This window comes from Chelonoidis abingdonii, chromosome 17 (assembly GCF_003597395.2).
Source record: "Chelonoidis abingdonii isolate Lonesome George chromosome 17, CheloAbing_2.0, whole genome shotgun sequence".
In the NCBI taxonomy this organism is placed as follows: Eukaryota; Metazoa; Chordata; order Testudines; family Testudinidae; genus Chelonoidis; species Chelonoidis abingdonii.
In genome coordinates, this window is record NC_133785.1 from 9,542,515 (window position 1) to 9,565,580 (window position 23,066).

A 23,066-nucleotide genomic window follows, 5' to 3' on the forward strand; every position below is an offset into this window, starting at 1 on the left:
TCAATTATAGGTTTTATTTGTTTTGGTTGTATTTACATGTGTGTACTTGCTGGAGTTTTTTTTATTTTATTATTAGCTGCCAGCACAATGTGGAGGGTTTGATGGATATAGCTCACCACTTAACTAAACTGCAACACTTCTAACGTTAGAGCTGAAGTGACACTTATTTTATATCTGCTACCTGACCCTGAGGAACAGTCCCTGAATGGCTCTGGATGTGTAGAGCTCTTACCATTAAACGACCGTTCACTTCCTCATGCGCCAATGGTCTTTAATTCAGCAGTCAACTAACAGTCAGTACCATTCACCTCCTTGCAGCTTCAGTAGGTGTCGAATATACACACTGGCATGCAATTGCAGTCACGTGTTGCGAATGCAGGGAGGCTGATCAAACTCATTTCACGCTAAAGAGCCATCTCATAACATAAGGTGGACACTATTGATCAAAACATTTCAGTTGGGTGTCTGAAGTGCCTAGATCGTTATTTAATCTCCTAAAATAGAAGTGTCTGTTTTTCAAGATGCAGAGTATTTTCAGCTCTCAAATTTAGGGGTGCACAGCGCCTATATTGTTTTTCTACCTGTACTTACAATTTGGAAACAGAAGGTTAGAAGATAGAAAGAACCTTCTCATAGCTGAGAGACAGACAAAAGACTCAGACCCCAAAAATTCCCTCCCTGACTTTGAAAAATCCGGTTTCCTGATTGGTCCTCTGGTCAGGTGTTTGGTTCCCTTTGTTAACCCTTTACAGATGAAAGAAACATTAACCCTTAGCTATCTGTTTATGACACATGTGCTAACAGATCTGGATGGACTTTGGGATTTCCATCCCTCCCTGGAATCTCCATCACTTGGGATGTGTCTTAGACCAAGCCAAGCTGGGCACGTGTCCCAGCTCCAGGGTACCCTCTCAGGTGTCAGGCCTCGTCCCTTTACCTCTCTGAGGGTGGAATCATATGATTCTCCTACTCTTAAGCCGAGCCCTGGGCTATGGCATCCTGTTGATCAGCCCTGCCTACTCTGCAGGTCCAGCTGGGATTGGCACCTGCAGTTCTTCCCTTTGGGAGCCTGTGACCTGTGGTGTGTGCGGCAACCAGATACTGCCGTACACCCAAGTAGTGTTTAGTCTTAACAGTGGGAACAAAGTGTAACATACAAGAAAGAGGATATTAAAGCAATAAACCATCTATATGAGCTCAAGCCCTGAAGGCTTAATGATCTTAGACCCAGAGGTCCCAGGCTCGATCTCCAGTATCGACAATATCCCAGGCACAGCCGTACATCAGCACCCTCTATTCACACTTTCCCCCCGACAGACACACACATTGGCAGAGCCAGGCAGGGTGCTTACTAGGGGGAGCTAAGTGGATGACATATCCGTAGCCCACGTAGAGGGCCCAGTGCCGGTATCCGAAGCGGGAAATTTCAATCAGGTCCCCAGGCTTCGGTTCCACCTGTTGGAGCAAAATCAGCATGACTAGTGAGAGGGGGAGGAGCAAACCTACCTACCTACCCTTCCACCCCGAAATCCCTCACCGCAGAGACTCTGAGAGCATAGCAGGGTGGCCGATCCAACTGCTGGAGGGGATTGACCTGGCAAACACCAGAGCTCAAAGCACCAGCTTCTGCCTCTGGAGCTAAGGAACCCAGCTGGTCCAGTTTGCAGCTGTAGCAGACTCTGGATCAGATGCGGGGAAGATGGGTAATGTACAATGAAAATGATGCAATTAACCAGAGAGAGGGGTTAGCCACTAAAATGAGCAGAAGGGTGAGTGGTTCAGAGGCCAGGGGTCTAAGAGAAGCTGGAGAAAGGATTTGGCTCAGGCATGTCAGTTATGAAGGACACTTCTCCCTGCCACTAAGAGGCACCTGTGGCAGAGTCTCCAGATGGGCTATTTGTTCATGCATCACTAAGGTCTATGGCATACAGGGTGCGGAATCTCAGGGCAGACCTGAGATTGCACCTTCTTCTGGCTGTGCAGGGGTTGGACACTTGGTCGGGATTTTCCTTTGCAGCTGGGAATAAGAGCCAGAGGAATTTTTCTATCAATGTTTTTTTCAAAAGGAAAATTGGGGTTTTGACATAACAAAAATGTTCATGGAAAGGATCCGTTTTCATTTTTAAAAATCATATTTCCTACAAAAGACCAAAAAGTGATTTTATTTCAATGAAAAAGTGAAACCGTTTTGGTTTTAATCAGTTTTGGCTGAATAAAATCTGTTTAGGACAAAAATATGCAGTTTTCAGCCAAAAATATTCAACTTTTGATAGTTTTTGACTGAAAATATGTGATTTAAATATTCAAATTTTGTCAGTTTGGGGCCAAAAAATCAGTGAAATCTGAGTCAACAGTGTAACACTGTTGCAAAAAAAGCAAACATTCTGGGACGTATTAGCAGGAGTATTGTAAGCAAGACACAAGAAGTCATTCTTCCACTCAACTGGAGTATTGTGTCCAGTTCTGGGCGCCACATTTCAGGAAAGGTGCGGATAAATTGGAGAAAGTCCAGAGAAGAGAAACAAAAATGATTAAAGGTCTAGAAAACATGACCTATGAGGGAAGATTGAAAAAATTGGGTTTGTTTAGTCTGGAGAAGAGAAGACTGAGAGGGGACACGATAATAATTTTCAAGTACATGAAAGGTTGTTACAAGGAGGAGGGAGAAAAATAGTTCTTCTTAACCTCTGAGGATAGGACAAGAAGCAATGGGCTTAAATTGCAATAAGGGAGGTTTAGGTTGGACATTAGGAAAAACTTCCTAACTGTCAGAGTGGTTAAACACTGGAATAAATTGCCCAGGGAGGTTGTGAAAACTCCATCATTGGGGATTTTTAAGAGCAGGTTAGACAAACACCTGTCAGGGATTGTCTAGATAGGACTTAGTCCTGCCTTGAATGCAGGTAACTGGGCTGGATGACCTCTCGAGATCCCTTCCAGTTCTATGATTCTATGCAACGTTTTTCCATCTGCAAATGGCAATTTGTCAAAGTCGAAATGTTCCTTGTTACTAGTGCGAGTAATTAAGTATTGGAACAACTTACCTAGGGTCATGGTGAATTCTCCATGACTGACAATTCTGAACTCAAGATTAGATGTTTTTTCTAAAAGCTCTGCTCTAGGAATTATTCTGGGGGAGTTTGCTGGCCTTTGTTAGACCATCACAACCATCCCTTCTGGCCTTGGAATCTATGGTTCTATGAATAAAGGAAAAGCCCAATGCAAGTTATTCTGATCTACAAGCCATTTCAGTAAGTACTTACCCCTTTAAGTGGCATTTTCGTTGAGCTTCAGAAGCAGAATGACTTATTTTTTCAGCGGTTCTGTGTGTTAAAGACTTTAAGATATCAGCTTCCCCTTGACTAATGCAAATGTGTCACCTATGTAAATCCTGAGAAATTGATAAAAGAAACTTAGGTGTTTGCATCACATCTAAGTAGCATGAATGGACACTGGATTGTTTAGCTCATTGCTGGAAAAGAAAAGCTAAAAATGGACCAGAGGCGGAGTAGATTCATTGCCATAAATATCATCAAGGAAGGAGAGCATGACACACTGTAGCTCAAAGCCACACCCTAGAATCCCCGTACACACCCATGTCATATAATTCATATGTTTTGCACAAAGTATGCCTTCTGAGCAGGGCCGGCTCCAGGCACCAGCGCACCAAGTGCGTGCTTGGGGCAGCATGCCACGGGGGGCGCTCTTTCGGTTGCCAGGAGGGCGGGAGGCTGCTCCAGTGGACCTTTCGCAGGCGTGCCTATGGTGGGTCTGCTGGTCCCGCGGCTCCAGTGGACCTCCTGCAGGCGTCCCTGTGGAGGGTCCACTGCTCCCGCAGCTCTGGTGGAGCATCCGCAGGCATGCCTGCGGGAAGTCCACCAGAGCCGCGGGACGGCGAGCAGCAGATCGCCCCCCGCGGTGTGCCGCCGTGCTTGGGGCAGCGAAATGGCTAGAGTCGGCCCTGCTTGTAAGGTATCACATTAAAGGCCTTGATCTGTTGAACATTAATATCCTGTTGGATTGTGTGTGTTGTCATTGTATGTGAAGTTATGAAGTTTTTCTATGTGTGTGTTACTGAAAAGTGTTGTGAGTTTAGGAACACTCACAATGAACCTTTCAGGTACAGCTATGGAGTAGTCAGACGTGCTGATGGCCCATTAAAGAGAATCAACTATCCCAGGAGCTGTATACAATGGAGACTTCTCAGAGATGTCACATAGAGGACAGAGAATGCTTGACCAATTGGGATGGACACCCATGTCACAACCATAGATCTTTCCAGCAAGCTGGAAGAAACTATAAAGAGGGGAAGTGACATCATGGCTTGGCCTCACTCACCCCCCAATCACTACCTGGAAGAAAGGTCTGGAGGACAAAGACTTTGAATTGGGGAGAGTGGTTCCAGGCTGGTGGAGAGTTCCAGCCTGTGTATTGAAGATCTGTGACACGTTTGTACCATCTGTCAGGGTGAGACACTACTCCATTCAAATCTGATTTAGTTTATAGAACTTAAACTGTGAATTTATTTTATTTCTTAGGTAGCCAACTTTGATCTCTATGCTTGCCATTTATAAGCACTTAAAATCGATCTTTCTGTAGTTAAATATGTTTTCTATTTTCCCTAAAACTCTGTTTTGGTTAAAGTGCTTGGGAAATCTCAGCTCAGTTTACAAAGACTAGTCTGTGCCCTCTCCACATTGAGGAGGTGGGGGGAGTGGACTGGGTAATGAACTTACACTGCTCAGGCTTCTGACCAGGGCAGGACAGTCCAGTTCGGGGGAACAAGGCTGGGGAGCTGGTGGGAATTGGCTGGGACCTCCCTATCGATGGTACATGACTGGTTGGGAGAAACATTCGTGTAACTCTGTTGGCTGTGTCCCTGTCTGTGGATGGCTATATAGGTGCAGTACCTGCTAGAGATTTGTAACTTAATACAGCATCACAGTGCATGAGAATATCCCAGGTTGGAGGGACAGAGTCCCACAGGCCAGGCTGCACTCCAGGAACCCCATCACAGAGAGGAAATGTTTAGGGTCTTGCAAGGGGAAATAGCCAGATATAATATAAATGAATTTTAAAACAGAAATGTTACAGTATTGCCACAATCCCGCATGTTCAAACTCAGGAGTGCAGCTGCAAGAGACGTTACGAGATTGGCTCAAAAATCGGGATTTTCCTTTGCCGCTGGGAATAAGAGCCAGGGGGAAATTTTCCATCAAAAAGTTTTTTTTCAAAAGGGAAATTAGGGTTTTGACATAACGAAAATGTTCATGGAAAGAAATGTTCATCTTCAAGTTTTCATTTTTAAAAATCATAGTTCCTACAAAAGACCAAAAAGTGATTTTATTTCTGTGAAAAAGTTAAACTGTTTTGGTTTCACCAGTTTTGGCTGCAAAGTTCTCTGTTTTGGCCAAAAATATGCAGTTTTCAGCCAAAAATATTCAGCTTTTGGTAGTTTCTGACTGACAATATATGATTTCAGTATTCAGATTTTGTCAGTTTGGGGCCAAAAAAATCAGTTTCTGGCAATTTTGATTCAAAACTAGGGTGATCATATTTTCCCAAAGGAAGAATAGGACACTGCATGGGGCCAGCCCGAGCCACTCCTCTCCCCCGGAAGCGTGGGACCGGCCCAAGCCCCCCCTGCTGCCCACCTGTGCGAGGCTGGCTTAGCCCACGCTGCAGTCCTGAGCCTTCTCTTCCGTGCAGGGCTGGCAGTGCTGCTTGCCCCCCCGCTCCATCCTGCATATTCTTCCATGCCCTAATAGGGTTCACACTCCACTTTTTTTTTGGCAAAACTGTGCGTTTGTCCCGTTGCTCTTGCCAACTTTTAAGCTGGGACTGTCCTGGCCAAAATGGGATGTATGGTCAGCCTATTCAAAACTGTTCATTTTGAGGCCAAAATTATTCAGTGTTTGGCTAAAAATACATAGTTTCTAACCAAAAATATTCAATTTTCAGCAGGTTTGGTAAAAATAAAGCTTGATATTTCATCAAAAACTTTCCATGAGGGGAAAAAGAAACCCAAACATTTTTTACCCAATCTCAGTTGAGCTCCCAAGGTCTGTCTGCCTCATACCGTCCACTGCAGGATACACCTGCTATCTGTTGTCACAGTGTTGAGCAAATCAGCCCAGAATTTAAGAGGTTCCCGCAGATCAGGAGGTCTGGATGCCTGGCAACTAAGCAACCAAATTCCTCTTGCTCTGCAGCTGGTTTGTGAGGGAAGAGTGCAGCTCTGTAACTGAGGAAGAGAGATCGTTCCCTGATTTCACTCCACTGAGAGGAAACAAGTCCAGCTGCAGTGTAACAGGACCTCCTCTCCCTGCCAGCCAGTCTGGCCAAGACTATATTTAACTCAAGGACACATGCCAAGAGCCAACCTTCATGGGGGACCCAGTAATCGGACGCCCAGATGCTACCCTGCACCCCTTGAACACACCCCACAAATGAGAGAATGATACTAGGAAAGGCATGGCTCAGCTGGGACAAACAGCTGCAAGATCAGCTGAGCTAACAGGTTTGACTGACAGTTCTGGGGGCTCTTTTTGCAGCTGGTACTTACAGAGGAAAGAGGCATGATCGTCTTGGCGTGGCAGCGGGGGGGGGGCTGGGTCCTCGGTCTGCTTTGTGGGGCAGGAGGTTGAGAGGGAGGTGCTCCTCTTAATGAGTGTAAGTGGTTGCAGATGGGTGTCAGAGCCACAGACAGCCCCGTTTCTCACTAGAGTTCACACTGCAGGGCAGCAGGGTGTTGACGTGGGCAGGACGGTTTGGGGGATGGATCAGGTGACTCCAGCCCTGCCACAGAAAGAGCAACTAACCCAGGCTGGTCCGCTGTTGCTGCTGACTTGGAGGGGAAGGGAGAAGACTCATAGAAAAGGGCAAACTTAGCTCTGAGCCAGTGCATCTCCGATCCCCAGGGGAATATGCTTTAAGCTTCTGCTGTTTGGGGATTTGTGGCTCCCCAGCCTCCCATGCTCTGGCCCACAAGATGGGGATGGAATCCAGGAATTCTGACTCTCAGTGCCTCCCACCTCCCCAAACTACTAGACCCCATTCCCCATCCAGAGCTGGGAATGGAATCCAGGAGCTCTGATGCTGTCCCCCGCTCTAAGCACTGGCAACCACTCCCCTCTGTGAGACGAAGAGTAGAACCCAGGGGTCCTGATGCCATGGTTTGCTCTAGCCATGAAACTCTCACTCCCTGCCAGAGGCCAAATAGAACCAGTATGAGACTGGCTGGAGCTGAGCAGCCCTGGAGTTTAGAGGCTAATAAAAGGATGAGCACTTGTATATACTCCCATTTTGTGCCACCTCATTACTGACTTGCCAGGCCTCATCCCTGGCTTAATTCCAATGAAGACCCCTGCGTGGGGCCACCATGTAAAATTCCATAGCCAGGGCTGATTGGACCTGGAGACAAAGTGACTCCATGTTCACAAACCCAACCAGTGGCAGATGAGAAGTCATTCAGCAATGCCGGCATTCAGCCCATACACTCCTAGCTACACTCAGTTCCCCGACTCTCAGAGCAATTGGCTCAGGCTCTCTGCAGACTCAAGGAGGTGTCATATCAGTTACACTCAGTCCATATATTTAGGTTTGTTTCTCAACCAGGACACATCGAGACTTCGGCAAGCAAGACAGCAAGTGTACAATCCCAGTCTGAGTCCTGCATGGCACAAGAAGCCCACATTGCATGTGCACGTGCACACATTCATCCCTTCCAGTCCTGTGTCCATCTGCCACTGCCGAGTGCAAGACAGTCCGGCAACTCTAACCCTGGGGTAAGCCTGGCATCCCTGCACAGCGCAGTCTTACTGAGATGCCTGAGTCAAGCTCAGGGCTGCTGCCACATTCCCATGGCTGTTTGCTTTGTATCACCCTGGCACAAGGCAGCTGGCAGGTCCAGCACCCCTGGGCCAAAACAGGACTCCTGTTTAGCCAATTAAAAGGGCAGCCAGCACCTGGAGGCTATAAAGACTCAGGTGAGAAGTGCTTGAGACCTGCTGACTGCAGGATTCCTGGAAGGAAGCAGAAGGTGGTTCGTGGAAGAAGGCTGAAAGTAGGTGAGCAGCAAGAGAAGTTTGTTGGGTGGTGTGGCCGAGCCAGGGCAGGAGCAGCAGCTGCAGAGGGTGTTACCTACTGGCTCGGAGCCAGAGACAAGGGCTGAAGGCAGCAAGGCAGTGGAGGGGCTGATCTGCTGATATCGGCAGGGCTGGAGAGCTAGACCCTGAGGAACAACGAGAGGGCCAAGGGGCTTGAGGGAGGGTCCCAGCAGAGAGGCTGAGTGGGTTCCTGCTGGGAAAAGCAGGGCTGCGTTCCTGTTGGAAGGGCTGGGGTGGCCATCCTGGTACAAGGACAGGAGAGGACGAACAGAGTCTGGAGCTGAAGGTGCTGGTATGTGGGGTACTGTGGGATGGGGCAGCTTGATTTTTAATGAATAGCTGCACTGGGGGCAGAAGTGGACTACGTCTGGGACTCTTGTTATGGACTATTCAGACTAGGTTGTTGTAATAAGCCAGCCTCAAGGGGGGAATCATATTGAGACAAGAGATCCTGAAATGAAGTTACTGAGTGACTGGAGGGTGAAACTGAGGCAGGTGTGCTGGTCAGGTCATGACCTGCCACAGGGGGAGCACTGCACCAAGGGCTGTTCTGACATACTCTCTGCAGCAGATTTCACTGTCTAGTTTTTAATTAAGGGCTACACTGATAGTTGTAAATCTGGGAATGGGACCCAGAAGTTCTGGCTCCTAACCACTACACCTCACTCCTCTCCCAGAGCTGAAAATAGAACCCGGGAGTCCTGGGTCCCACTCCCTCCTGCTCTAACCCACTAGAACTCTCTCAGGTCGCAGAGGTGGGGAAAAAACCCAGGAGTCCTGACTTCTAGACCATTGTTGGTGAAGCAAAAAAGATTCCCTGACACAAAACCTATTGGTTACAAAATTCCCACAACTGCTACAGGAGCAAAATTAGAACTAGAACAAATAGAACTGCCCCAGAGCTGCTGGACAAACAGTTCCCAGGATTGGCCATCTGGTGTTAACCTCCCCCCCGCCCCCACCTCGCCCTCCGAGCTGAATCCCTTGCTTGCTTTAGACCCTCTTGCAGTACCTTGTCCTCCAGTACTTACAGGGATGAGTGATGTCTCTTGCGTGGGGCTGGAGTCGGAGGTCCTTCGCTTTCTGACTGTGCTTTCCACACCCTTTTGTCAGCTTGCCATTTCATTCTGCCTTTATCTAAGGCAAATGCCAAGTGGGCTGGATATTCAGGTATTGGATTCCAGCCCATGGGAAGATGATGTACGTCTATGCTGCTGATTCTACCTGTGTCCGAACTGAAGTTGTGCCCTATAAGCCGGTGCGTTCGGGCCCCGTCCCCTCAGGTGCGACGGGGAGCCAGGGCGCCTCCTTCCAGGCCGCCGGACGGCTCACGCTCCGCTCCCGTACTCGAGGGCTGAGCAAACAAAAGTCTATAGCCCTGGCCCTTAGACAGGGCGGGCAGCAAACAGTCAGGCTCAGCTTAGGGGGCTGAGCAAACAAAGTCTATAGCCCAAGCCCTCAGGCAGGGCGGAGCAGCAAACAGTCAGGTTCAGCTTGGGGCTGCACGAACAAAGTCTATGGCCCAAGCCCTCAGGCAGGGCGGGGCAGCAAACAGTCAGGCTCAGTTTAGGGGCTGAGCAAACAAAGTCTGCCCTGTCTGAGGGCTTGGGCTATAGAGCAACAAACAGTTCAAGGGGGCTCTGACCCTTGCTCCGGGCGGGGCACCAGACAAACTGTAGCTCTGGGTGAAGGGGGAGACTGCCACCCGGTTACGGGTGACAGGGGGAACGCAGGCCCACCCACTACTCTGCGTTCCAGCCCGGGGCCCTAGTAGCGGCTGTCGCCGCTAAGGCGGTCAGTGGGGATCCGCACCGAAACACACTGACTGGGTGATCAGTAGGGATCGTGGCCGATACACACGACCATAGGCTCGGGGCCCTCTGCGGCCTGACTGTGGTCAGCCGCCCCCGGGCTACTTCAATCCCCCCTTCTCCTGGTACCTGTCCTTCCTCGGCGTACATCGGCGGGTCCAGACCATGGGTTCCTCAGAAACCTGGGAGGCCGTAGGGTCCGGTGGCTCCTCCGGATAGCCGGCACAGGGTCGTTGCGGCTGGAGGTCCTCAGGGTACCTGGCATGGGGCAGGTCGGTCCAACGCTCCTCGGATAGTGGGCCGGGGCAGCTCCGGCCAGCGCTCCTCGGGGTAGTGGGCCTGAGGTAGGCTGGCCGAGCAGGAGCTCAGGCCTCCACGTCCGTCTTCCTCGGCGGCCGGCGCTGAACTGAGCTCTGAGCCCTGGCTCTTATACTTCCTGTCCCGCCCCTTGACTTCCGGGGGGCAGGAACAGGCGGTAGTGGCTCCGCCCACGGGGGTGCCTGCTCTGGCTCGTTCCCCTCAGGTGCGACGGGGAGCCAGGGTGCCTCCTTACATGCCCAAACCCACCTGTTGTCCACACTCAGACCCCTTAAGCGCGTGCTCAGGGCACGTAGGTGTTGAGCAAGCTAGCTCACCTGAGGGATATGGGTACATGCTCGGGTTAGATGAGGCCTACTACCCTATACCTACCCCACTCTTCAATGTGGATGTGTTGGAGGGGCAGGTACCAGGTATCAAATCTGAATAGTCCTCCACTACTGTTCCCACAATGCACTGTACCCATATCTTCTGCCCTCCAATCTGTAAAGTTTGAGCTGAGCGAGCAGGCTTGAGAAAGACTCCAGAATTTTAATCAATAGCTGGGTCAAGTCTGATTTCACATGGCGTAGCAGGAACATCCACCTCATAAGAACATCCACTTCATAAGAACATCGGCCATACTGGGTTGCACCAATGGCCCATCTAGCTCAGTATTCTTTCTCTGACAGTGGACAGTGTAAATGCTTCGGAGAGAAGGAACAGAGCTGGGCAATTATCAAGTCCCAGCTTCTGGTGGTTGGAGGTTTAAGGACCCTCAGGGCATGGGATTGCGTCCCTGACCATCTTAGCTAATAGTCATTGGTGGACCTACTTCCATGAACTTATCTAACTCAGTTCAAAAGAGAATTATAGTTTTGGTCTTCTCAAAATCCCCAGGCAATGCGTTCCACTGGTTGAATGTCTGTTGTGTAAAGAAGTACTTTCCTTTGTTTAAAACCTGCTGCCTATTAATGTCATTGGTGACCCTCAATTGTAGTGTTCTGTAAAGGCGTAACTAGCACTTCCTATTCACTTTCCCCATACCATACATGATATTATAGTCTTCTGTTGGCACTGAGTCAAAGCCATCCTGGCCATTACCAATGGTTGGCTCTTTGGGGACCTGTGTGGAATGCCTGGAACTGAGCTGATGTGTCATTCTCCAGTTATCGCATTCCAGACAAACAGGGAAAAAGCCAAGTTGCATGTTAGCGACAATGAGATGCTCTGATATCATGGGCCTAGGTCAGCACTTAAGAAGGTGTCTGCAACTAGCACAAGGCTAAGCTACACTGTTCAATTGCATCCTGAATATGTTTGAAGCATGATCGGGAGCTGCTACCCACACAGCCATACTTTACAAGTGTGGAGGAAGGGGGCAGAGCAGGGCGATTGGTATTTGATGCCAAAGTTCCCACCTTAGATCCCCTGTTGCAACTTTTAGCCCCAATGGTTGCTGGTACAATTCCCATTGAATACTCCTGGGGGAATTTTGTGTCACTGCGCAGTGCAGAATTTTGCAGAAATTAATGTTGGGCGTGCAGAATTTTCTCCCCCTGCCCACCCCCGAAATGGGCTGCAGAGATTTTGGCTGCCACTAGGGGCCGCTGGACCCGGCAGAGCCCATCTCGCAAATAGAATACAAAACTAGCAGGAGAGGAAGGCAACTGGAGGGTTTCCAGCAGCTGCAGGTCCCAGCACGCCCTGAAAGAACGAGGTGGCAGTGTGCAGGAAATGCCTTGCAAGCCCAGGACCCAACATCAGGCTGTTTCTCCTTCTGAATGAGGCAGGGGAAAGGAGTCTGGCGGGGGGACCGCAGCTGGCCTGTGGGGGAAAAGCAACGTGAGTGTCTGGGCTGGGGGGGGGGCATGGCTGGGCTCAGGGGAGGGGGCGGTTGTTTGTTTGTCACTGTATTGTTTACAGACATACTTGCTGACAGGTATTTTTAAATAAATTACCAAAATAATTGAAACTGGCATGATTATATAGTGTTATTTTGATAAATAAAATTTGCAGAATTTTTCAGAATTTTTAATTTTTTGGCACAGAATTCCCCCAGGAGTAAAATTGGAGGAGGTGATTATATATTGTTTTAATTGATTGCAAATCACAGAACTGGCATGTATGGATACAAACCCCAATCCGTTCACTCCATGTAACACAGCAGCACCCCGGCTATGTAGAACTGATAAATAAAATTGTTTTCAATTGTTCACTTTATTAATGTAACTTCTGTTCACCATTCACTACATTTGCCTGCATTGTAACTTCTGTTCACTGTTTGCCATATTGTAATTCAAACCCCATTTTAAAACGCTCACTCCATTTTGTAAAAGCTTCCTCCAACCTTCATTTTTGCAAACCCTGCTGTAATCTTATTAGTTAGTTTAAATGTGTGAATGAGGCATGTATGGATGATAAAATCAGCCTCCAGCCCCAGCCTGTCCTGATGAGGTGAAGTTCAACTACCAACGGCTGAAGACCTAGACAACAGTGAAACAAAGTAAAAAGCATCCACCCTAAAAAGAAAAGGACAAAAGAACAACAGAAGGAAGATCAAAGCCAGGTTCAAGGCTGAAAGTCACGCCTGCAATTGACGGGTGATCAATCCATACCCAAAGGCAGCGTGACACACCAAGACCTATAGACTTTGAATCCAAACTAAAAGCCTGTAAAAAAGAAGGGTGAGATAAGAGACTTTGGGTAACATTCTGCTGCCAACATGGAGCCAGCCACCTGCTGATTAATTTAACAACAGCAGAATGAAGCAACTCCCATGAACTAACATAGGGAAAAATCCCTATAAAGCTGGACTCTGAAGACTGAGGACTTTGAGTCTATGGTTCTGCTGCCAGCCTCCAGGAGCATCAGGTGCACCTGACCCGGACTCGGCTCCACTCTTGTGTACAGAGTACCTGGCCAGTATTCTGTCACAAGCAACTTTAGGCTGGTAACTATAATATCTACACAGAACTTGTATGAATGATTGTGTGAATGGAGAGATATATATATATAATCATAGGAATAAGTAACCAAACAACATTGTTTGCTGTTATCTTTTATTTTATTATGGTATTTACAATAAATGTGACAAATGTCTTGTCCCCTTTAAGATCCTGCTAGTTTTTATTGGTATAACAGCTAAAGCCCTGTGGCTCACTGCCTCCCTCTAGTGGTTAGACATGTATGGAGCAGGAAGAGATGGCAGTGTTGCAGGTGCTAGGAGGTGCTTCTTGTTTGTGCTGACGGGCTGTGGGTGGGACTGGACGAAGCTGAGCTGCTAAGCCTAACCATGCCAGCTGACATCTGCTTGCTGGGCTTGGGCTAAGGGGCTGTTTAACTGTGGTATAGGTATTTGGGCTGGAGCCCAGGCTCTAGGCCCCTATGAGGCGGGAGGATCCCAGAACTCAGGCTGCAGTCTGAGCTGGACACCTACACCACAATTAAACAGCCCCTTAACCTGAGCTCTAGTCAGCAGGCACAGGCCAGCTGCAGGTTTTAAATTGCAATGTAAATATACCCCTCCAGAGTTCTTCCTGGACCATGACCTCTGGCTTGATGTCCGGGGAGTCCATCCTGGATGTACAAATGTGGTCACCCCACTTCAAAGAAGATGAATCCAAACTGGCCCAGATGCAGAGAAGGGCCTAGGCTGCTGAGGGGACTGGAGAGCTGATCTTATGCAAGGAGATTGAATGAACTGGGCTTTGTTTGGCCTGGCCAGGCAAAGGCTGAGAGGGGTCTGATTGCTCTCCCTCTCTAAATATACTGGGGAGGTAACGCCAGTTCTGGAACTGCATCCCAGTAGGAGAGGTGTTGGGGAAACAACCCAACTAGTTGGCAGCCGGAGCTGGATAAATTTCTGACCAGGGTTCTATGATGGCATTGGCTGTGCCAGCATGTGGTGTTTAGATGCTGCTTGTATTATTAGAACTGGGAGCACTGGCTGCTGGGCATCTGAAAGGACAGGAAACAGAAACGAGAGGGGAGGAGTTGAGGAGGCTGAGTAAGAGTTACAGAGGGTTCAGCAGCAGCTTGGTAAAAAGGTTTCCACTGTAAAAGTAAAGTCCTATTGAAGCTTGTTAATACCTTGCCTGGTTGCTACAACACAGCGGAGACTGGCCTCAGTCACCCAGTGTAGCCTGATCTATGAATTGTAAATTAATTATATTGATTACTTACAAATTCCCAGTTATCCCTCTGAAGTGTAAAAAGTTCTTGTCCCAAGATCAGGCCCAGTATTAGTAAAATGGCTGTTTAGCTGGGAACCCTGATATGCACAGTTGCAACTGTCATACTTTATGAATCCTTCTGTATTTACAGTAGTTTATTAAGACATTTAGCAAAGTCATAAGCCCTCTAACCCAGATACTGTAGAATCTCCATCTGAAAGTCCATCTCCTCACACTATCTCTTGCAGAACAACCAGAAATGTTAGCCGTTATCTTCCTCGTCACCTTCCTCCTCCTCACCAGTAGCTATCATTCTGGCACCTCCCAAGGGCTCTGTCTCTCCTCCTGCCCATATGTTGTGGTGATGCCACTATGTCTAATGCATATTCAGTAGGGATTTCGCCCCTATTCCTTATTTGTATTTCCTCATGCGGTGCCCTTCTCCTATAGGTTAGTATATTAAGGATCTCAACTTATTATCATATCCATCAATTCATTGCCACGGCCCTCTTGTGGTCAGACATCTGCAGATGTTCCCATCCTAAAATATCCCAAAAGCTGATGTTAGCTCAGGTTTCTGTGGTTGGCTGGTGTTGTTATGGACAAACTTCCCCTTAAACACTGTTCACAGTTTCCCCAAACTTAGGGATGACCGTTAGGTCATTTATCTGTGCCAAAGTTCACAGGCCTCAAGTCTTCTTAGAACTGCTGAAGTCAGTGTCTTACAGGAGGCCCGCCTGTAGGTTCCTTGCGTTACTGCTGAATACAATAAATACTGAAGCTAGCTCTAGGGGGCTACACCAGGAGGCCTCTTCCAGTCATAAGTCCCTAGGGCAGGGCCATTATGTGGATCCATGGGTACCCCACAGCCTGGACTGATTGGTAGGGTTGCCGGGTGTTTGGTGTTTGACCGCAAGCCTGGTTTTAAGGGGATCTGTTCTATCTACAGTTGAAGTATTGACAGGACACCAAAAGTCCAGTTACTGTAATTTTCTAGGGCTGTAACTAGGGCAGAGGGGCAGCTGCCATTGGTGCAGAACCACCATGGGTGCAAAAATGGGGTGGCACAGCACCCCGATTCTCCCCCCAGCAGGATCAGGCCTGGCAGTATCAGCCAGATCCCAGGGCAGAGCAGCACCTGCCAGGCAGGAGGGGGGAGCTTGGGGAGGGGCTGGTCCACCCCCAGCCAGAGGCAGGCGCCTTTGGTTCCACTTTGCCCTGGCCCCTGAGGAAGCGGGACGCAGCCCAGAGGAGCTGCTACCAGGGTGAGAGAGCGGGGCCCGGCCCCTTGCTGGGTGGGAGAGGATCCCTGGAGAGGTGATGTAATGTCCGGTTTTGAGAAATGGGAACATTGGCAATCCTACTGATTGGCGCTAGGGACAAAATGACTCAGAGTCACCAAACCAGGAGAGCAGCACATGGACTCAGCACCACAGCCCACCCCGCAGGGTGGGTATTTATGAGACTCTGAGTACCGCTCCCTATACCCCCCCATATCTGGGTGAAATTGGCAGGATCAGCCAGAGAGGAAGGTGTGAGGCTAGATTAGTTTATTGTAAATGAGACATCCAATCCAAAAAACCCAATGACAAAGGACAGGAAGATGCTGACACATCCAGCTTGCTCCCCACGAGGAGCCCGCCCGGAGGGCCCCTGCTGCAGAGGCTCCAGGCCTTGGGCCCAGAGGGGAGTCTGTGCTATTGGTTCTGACGCCTGGACCTTGTGACCATGGCTCCGACGAGCCCCAGAGTAGCTAGGCCCAGCCCTGCGACCCCCACGGTCAGCATGGCGTTCCTGACCTGCAGGACAGAAAGGAGAGCCGGTCAGCTAGCTGCCAGGGAGCTGTCATAAACAGATAGCTAAGGGTTAATGTTTCTTTCACCTGTAAAGGATTAACAAAGGGAACCAAACACCTGACCAGAGAACCAGTCAGGAAACCGGATTTTTCAAAGCTCAGGGGAGGGAATTTTTTGGGCTTTAGTCTTTGTCTGGCTCTCAGCTATGAGAGGAGATTTTCTCTTTCTTTCTATCTTCAAGCTTCTAATCTTCAGTTTCCAAGTTGTAAGTACAAAGGTAGAAAAACCAATACGCTGTTATTGTTTTTTTGTATTTACATGGGTGGAGTTTGCTGGAATGTTTAAATTGTATCTCTTTTTGTATAAGGCTGTTTATTCATATTTGTCTTTTAAGCCATTGACGCTGTATAATTGTCACCTTGATACAGAAGATTTTTATGTCTTTTCCTTTCTTTGTTATATAAAGCTTTCTTTTTAAAACCTGTTTGAGGTTTTTTTCTCTGGTAGGCTAAGCAATGAAGGGGAGGGAAATTCTCTTTGTATTAGATCTACGGAGGGTAAAGCTTTGCAGCACCAGGGAATTGGTGGGAGGGGGAAGAGAGATAGGATCATCTCTGTTCCCTTGTATCTGGGGTTTGTCTCTTTGTGGAATAGAGGAGACATGCTTCTTGGTATTGTGATGTAAAGAGATTGCATCAGTAACTCTCAGGTTAGCCCAGAGAGGAAAGTCTGGGTGGGAGAGAGAGAGGGAAGGGAAATGGTTTATTTCCCTTTGTTGGAGACTCAAGGCATCTGAGTCTTGGGGTTCCCCAGAGAAGGTTTTGGGAGACCAAAGAGGGAGTCAGGCCCTGGAAATTCCTGGCTGGTGGCAGCGAGATCAAATCTGAGCTGGTAATTAAGCTTAGAGGGGTTCATGCAGGCACCCAGATTTCTGGACGCTAAGGTCCAGATTTGGGAAAGCTTATCATAGGAGCCCCGACCTGGGGACTGTGTCCATGCCCACTGAGTTTACAAGGACAGCTAGTGTTCAGCAACTGTCTGTGCAGATCAGGCCATCTGTTTGGTGGCACAAAACAGATTGTGTCAGAGAAGCTGGACCAGCACCTTCATTCTCGAATAGCCTGCCCTGGGCAAGGCCGAGCGCCCCCTGCTGGACATTCACCAGGCTGCTTGTATGGTTTTTACACTCACCTTTGCCGGGGCAGACTTCAGTCACTGTCCCTTTCCTTGGTCTCTCAGGCACAGTTCCTGGGCACAGACTGTCTGAAGTGGGACCCTGGACCCCAGGTACCTTAGGCCCACAGTGTTTCCCCCCGCCCAAAAGACACCCCAGTAGCTTACGCCAGCCCTTTCCCAGAACTCCACCTGTGGGCAGGGCACTCTGGTTTATAGTTTAAGCCTTTGGGATACATGATAGTAGAAGGCAGCAGACACAGACCTGCAGAAGGATTTTTACAACCATCACTGTTCAGACAGCACAAGAGATCTTCAGATCCAGGTAGATCCAACACCTACACACCATTCCCTGCCTCAGTTTCCTCACCACTGGGGCATTATTTGTCATGGATGTTTAACAGCCCCTGTTCCCAGCAACACACAGCGGGGCCAGAGCATGGAAAAGCCCAACGTAAGAAGAGAGGTGGGAAAGAGATGCCAGAAGTAGCTTTTCAAAGCAATGGGCTGTAGCTAAGGGGCCAGGCTGTTGCAGAACCAGTAGGCGAAGCAGGAAGGCCCTGGCCTCGCTGAATGACACTGACCAGAACCCAAGAGACTGTTAGAAGTGGGCAGGGCTCCGAGGAAGGGGATTGCATTCAGGTGCTGGGGGTGTTTTCCACAGATCTGTAGCACTCTTGTGCTTCCCAAAAGGAGAGAGAGAGAGAATGTGTGTGGTTAAGTTCCTTTGCAAAGCCTGGGTTCCTTGCTTTGTCTGCAACACAGTCCCCAAAGGGTTAAATTATAAACCTGGGTGGTGCTACTGGGGTGTGTAAAGAAGCTACTGGGGAGATTTGGGAGGTTAGCACTGGTCTTAGTGCTCCCCGGCAGCTGGGAGCAGGAGTCCTACGATCTCAAGGAGCGGTGCCTTGAGCATGTGCCGGCAAGGCCAGGACTAGAGGCAGTGACTAGCCGCTGCCTGAAAACACGGGATCCAAAGGCTGGGCCCATGCATGTTCCTGGTGACCAGTCGTCCACAAAGGGGGACTAAGCCAGGGCTCTGACAGTTGCTGCACAGCTCAGAGAGCACATCCCCATTATATGGATTACAGCAGCAGCTACACACTGAGATAAAGGCCCTGTGGTGCCAGGCGCTGCTCAGACCCTGACCAAGTAGGTGTGGCTGGCTTACACCAAGCCCACCCTTCAGGAAGGCAAGCACGTGAGAGGGGCACCTGCACATACCTGGTCACACATGGGCTGGCCGTAGCGCAGCTTGGTGACGAAGTGCTCGCAGTTCTCACTAGTGACGCTGTACAGCATCTCCTGGCCCACCAGAGACTCGGCCTCCATGAGGATCTCGCTGACTGGCAGTGGCGAGCACCTCCCGTCATACTTGTTGTTGACTCGGTACCGGTCACCACCAGCAACGTCCCGGAGATGCTCCTTCTTCACCACGGCTCGGTCGGTCAGCACGGACATGATGCTGGAGGAGCCAGCTCCTGCATACTCACCTGGGGGTGCCAATTGTCCATCTGAGCTAACCATCCAGATACCACTAGCTATCTATCCCATCCGTACACCCTCTCTAGCCAGCCAATCTTCATACATTCCTCTCTATCCACCCATCCATCCCCCCCCACACACACACACTCCTGTCTATCCATTGTTATATGTTCCTATCTAACCATGTCTGTTCATCTATACAGCTGCATATACCCCGTCTAGCTATCCATCCATCCCCAGACACACCCCTCTAGCTATCCATCCACCCTTCTGCATACCTACCCTTCCTCTCTCGCTCAGATTTCCGATAGCTCCTACCCCAGGTGGATCTGTCCCCATCACTGGGTTGGCACACGACTCCATGAGAGTACTGTTTAGTTCTAGCAGCTGGCATTGGGTTCCTCACATCTTGCTAATGCAGGAGCCAGACTGGCACTGGGTTCCCCTCTCCCATGTCACAGGATTGAAGAGCCTTGTCCCTGAAGGCAGTGGCTGGGAGTGTGACCCATGCATACAGGGCAGACCTGGGGCTGGGGGGCATAACGGGGCCATCTGAGCGTCACTCAGGCTTCGGTGGACAGAGGCACAGGCTGATGTTTTCAGAAGCAACTAGTGATTTTTAGGGGCATCTCAATGCATGAGGATGCCTAGCCTGAGACACCCCATCCATCCCAGTCTCCTCCATCCCCATCCCAGTCTCCCCATGTCCCTCAACCTGCTGCCTGACTTGCTGGGGCTAAGAAACTCAGGCAGCCCCAGCAAATAGAGGCACCCCCAATGACTCATGATAATCCAGGCCAGATTTCCTGCTGGATCACAGTGCACGTACCTCCGTCTGGTATGGAGCCCCCAGCCCCCACCTCTCCGGCCTGAAATGCCCAGCACCTCTGCCCTGCCCAGACCAATCCCCGCCCCCCAGGATCAGTAGTCCTCCTCCCTCTTTGAGGGCCATTCCTTACTGGGCGGGGCCAGGTGGATGACGTAACCATTTCCCACATAGAGGGCCCAGTGCTGGTATCCAAAGCGTGAAATCTGAATCAGGTCCCCAGGTTTTGGTTCCTCCTGCAGGAGTGAGAGCCAAGTGAAACTGAATGCTCAGAGTAAGCCACCTTACTACCCCCAGACTGGCTGCCCCTGAACCCTCTAACCCTCCAGATGTCCCACAAAACCCCCTCACTGACTCCCCCTGCCCCCAGTTAACCCCCCACTGCCTCCCCTTGTCCCCTGCTGTCTGCTAAAGCCCCTTGGCTCCCCCACCCCAGCTAATCACCCCACCAGCTCCCCGACTCCCGTTAACCACATTGACCCCCACTGGCTCCCCTTGCTACTGATAACTCCTAGCTCCCACTGCTAATCCTCCAGCTGCCCTGTAACACCCCCATCTCTCGCTTTCCCTCCACCCCGCTGGTGCCTCCCAACCCTCGGATAAACCCACTCCTGTCTTCCCTGCTAATCTCTCTACCAGCTCCCCCTGTGCCCCACCAACCACCCTCCACTGGCCCCCAACCCACCACAGGAACCCAGGTCAGACAGAGGAGGCTGTGGGAGCTGGGGAGAGCTTCCATCTGACACCATCCAGCTTCCCCCAAGCCAGGGGCATGGGCTCCTCTCTCTGCCCTCAGGAGACACCTGGCATCAGCACTAACTCCCTGGAGACTCTGAGCCACTGTCCAGCGGGAGGCCCCCAGCAACCAACTCCCTACAGCTTCTACAGGAAACTCGCGCCCAAAGCAGCCAGCCCAGGTGTTGAGCCAAGCTCACGTTAAGAGGATGTCCACGCCGCAGCTGGTAGTGTTCCTCCTGGCCTGGGGGTAACTGACATGCGCTAACTCCGCTCCAGTGAGCGTGCTAGAAATAGTAACGTGCCTTTGCTTCATCTCAGGTTAGCACCTGCCTCCAAGCCCGCCTGACATCCTGGGGCTTTGCTTGGGTGGGAGTCTGAGCCACCGCCCAGACCGCAAGATCCACCCTGCTAGTTTTAGCACGGGTTCTCAAGCAGAGCTAGTGCGTGTCAGGCTCCCCACTGACATCCCACAGGCAGTGGTTCTCAACCAGGGGTATGTGTACCCCAGAGCTCTCCCGGGGGAGGATGGCAACGCAGCTGGATCATTGCCTAGTTTTATAACAGACGACACAAAAACCACTGGCACCATCAGTGCAAACTGAAATGTCGTACAGACAATGACTTGTTTATACTGCCCACTCCGCAGGGGGGTCCACAAAGCTACGTTACAGGCTTCAGCCGGGGGTGGCAGAGCTGAAGCCCAAGCCCCACCCCACCACCAGAAGCTGAAATCAGACTCCGGAAAGGAGAACAGTTGTCTGGAAAGGTTGAGAACCGCTGCCAAAGGAGACCCAGAGCCTTGGCAGCGATTTGGCCATCGCTTTCTGCGCAGGGCTACTCACAAACAGCGGGGGCATTTCCACAGTGTCCAGACGGCTGAGTGAGTTTCTTCTCACCTCTGGTCTCCTCTCTGTCTTTTGATTTCACTTTTGGTTTCCTTGAACCAGCCTCTGCAGGATGCTGCCTAATCAGCAGCATAGAGCCAACTAAAGGAACCAGATTGTGACTTTGCTAGTTAAAAAAAAGCATGTCCCTAATTCATGTTAGCTGTCACACGGGAGTGATGACAAGGCAGTTTGTAGCTTTCACACGAATTAGCCAGTCATAGTAAACCCTAGATTCCCCCATAGCCTTTGCCTGGACCTGCCAACTCCTGTGAAAACTACCACCCATTAGCTTACAGGAGTTCAGAACACAGCCTGCTTCCCTAGTGAACAGACACTATGGCTATACTAGGGGAAATCATATGTTAGCAGTGAAATCCTGCATTTAAAGTCACATCTAACAAACACCTTGTTAACGACAGCCCCTTAAACCATTTTAAGGGTGTCAAAACCTAGGAGCTAACATGTTTTTAGGGTATTATACCCCTGCTTCAGGGTCAGGGCTACTGTGTTTTTCAACACCACTAAGGCCTCGTCTTGCTTAGGATTTAAAGGTGAGCTGTTAAACAGATTTCACTTAATTCTATAGCCAAGACAAAGCCATTGTACTTTAGCATATATGCCAGGGGTCGGGAACCTTGCAGAAGTGCTGTGCCGAGTCTTCATTTATTCACTCTAATTTAAGGTGTTGCAGGCCACTAATACATTTTAACGTTTTCAGAAGGTCTCTTTCTATACGTCTATAAGATATAACTAAACTATTGTAAAGTAAATAAGGGTTTTAAAATGTTTAAGAAACTTCATTTAAAAATAAATTAAAATGCAGAGCCCCTTGACCGGTGGCAAGGACCTGGGCAGTGTGAGTGCCACTGAAAACCAGCTCGCGTGCCGCCTTGCACGCGTGCCATAGGTTACCTACCCCCGATATAAGCTAACAAGGTTAAAACCATGAGGAGAGCGAGACTGGCTGGTTCAGGGAAGTGCGGATGGGGGTGGGGGATCTGTCTCTTCTGAGCCCTTCTTCCACCCATCCCCATGTGTGTGATCAAAGGATAGAGGTGCATGTGCACCTTGAGAAAGCCAGTATGTCTCATTTCAGCAATGAGTTCTGTAGGTTCACAGAGGTTAAGGTCAGAAGGGACCATGCTGAGCTCATCCAGTCTGACCTCCTGCACGGCACAGACTGGAGAATTTCACCACATCCCCCTCTCCCCCCGTACTGAGCCCAATACATTGTGTTTGATTAAAGGATCTTGCAGAGAGGCATCTAGATTTTATCTGAAGACATCAAGAGCTAGAGAATCCACCTCTTCCTCTGGTAAGTTGTTCCAAAGGGAAATCACCCTCCCTGTGAAACACGGATGCCTTGTCTGTCAGTGGCAGGGCCGGCGCTTCCATTTAGGCGACCTAGGTGGTCGCCTAGGGCACTAGGATTTGGGGGGGCGGCATTTTGCCACCCTCGGCAGCAATTCGGCAGCGGGGGGTCCTTCCACGTGACGGGTCTTCGGCGGCAATTCTGCGGGGGGTCCTTCACTCGCTTCGGGACCCGCCGCCAAAGTGCCCCAAAGACCGGAAGCCGCGGAAGGACCCCCGCCCGCCACAGAATTGCCACCAACGACTGGGAGCATGGAAGGACCCCCGCCTAGGGCACCAAAAACCCTGGCACCACTCCTGGTCAGTGGAATGCGTCTGGCTGTAACTTAGCCTTTGGTTCTCATTCTGTCTCTCTCCACCAGGCTAGAGAGTCCTTTAGTACCTGGACTTTTCACCTCA

The 23,066-nt window shown here is 50.0% G+C and overlaps 2 protein-coding genes across 4 annotated transcripts in view; both read right to left on the reverse strand.

Moving 5' to 3' along the window:
• Nucleotides 1-21,293, reverse strand: part of LOC116838759 (phospholipase A and acyltransferase 3-like) — a 23,199-nt gene extending 1,906 nt beyond the window's left edge. Inside the window, exons 1-3 of one of the 3 annotated variants that reach the window (XM_032804201.2) lie at nt 6,566-6,726; nt 3,264-3,323; nt 1,353-1,455 (exon numbers count right to left, since the gene is read on the reverse strand). In XM_032804201.2, coding sequence (XP_032660092.1) covers nt 1,353-1,455; nt 3,264-3,278 — 118 coding nt within the window. In that variant the 5' untranslated portion in view covers nt 3,279-3,323; nt 6,566-6,726. Of the gene's footprint in view, nt 1-1,352; nt 1,477-3,263; nt 3,324-6,565; nt 6,727-21,251 lie in introns of those variants that run through there. The other 2 variants (XM_032804202.2, XM_032804203.2) reach the window with 2 other exon arrangements.
• LOC116838760 (phospholipase A and acyltransferase 3-like) lies at nt 15,927-21,310 on the reverse strand. Its single transcript, XM_032804204.2, has 4 exons — nt 21,252-21,310; nt 19,805-19,907; nt 18,585-18,853; nt 15,927-16,190 (listed from the first exon to the last, which is right to left on the reverse strand). The coding sequence occupies exons 1-4, from the start codon at nt 21,264-21,266 to the stop codon at nt 16,089-16,091; spliced, it is 489 nt and encodes a 162-aa protein (XP_032660095.1). The 5' UTR covers nt 21,267-21,310; the 3' UTR covers nt 15,927-16,088.
• Between the last annotated feature and the right edge of the window lie 1,756 nt (nt 21,311-23,066).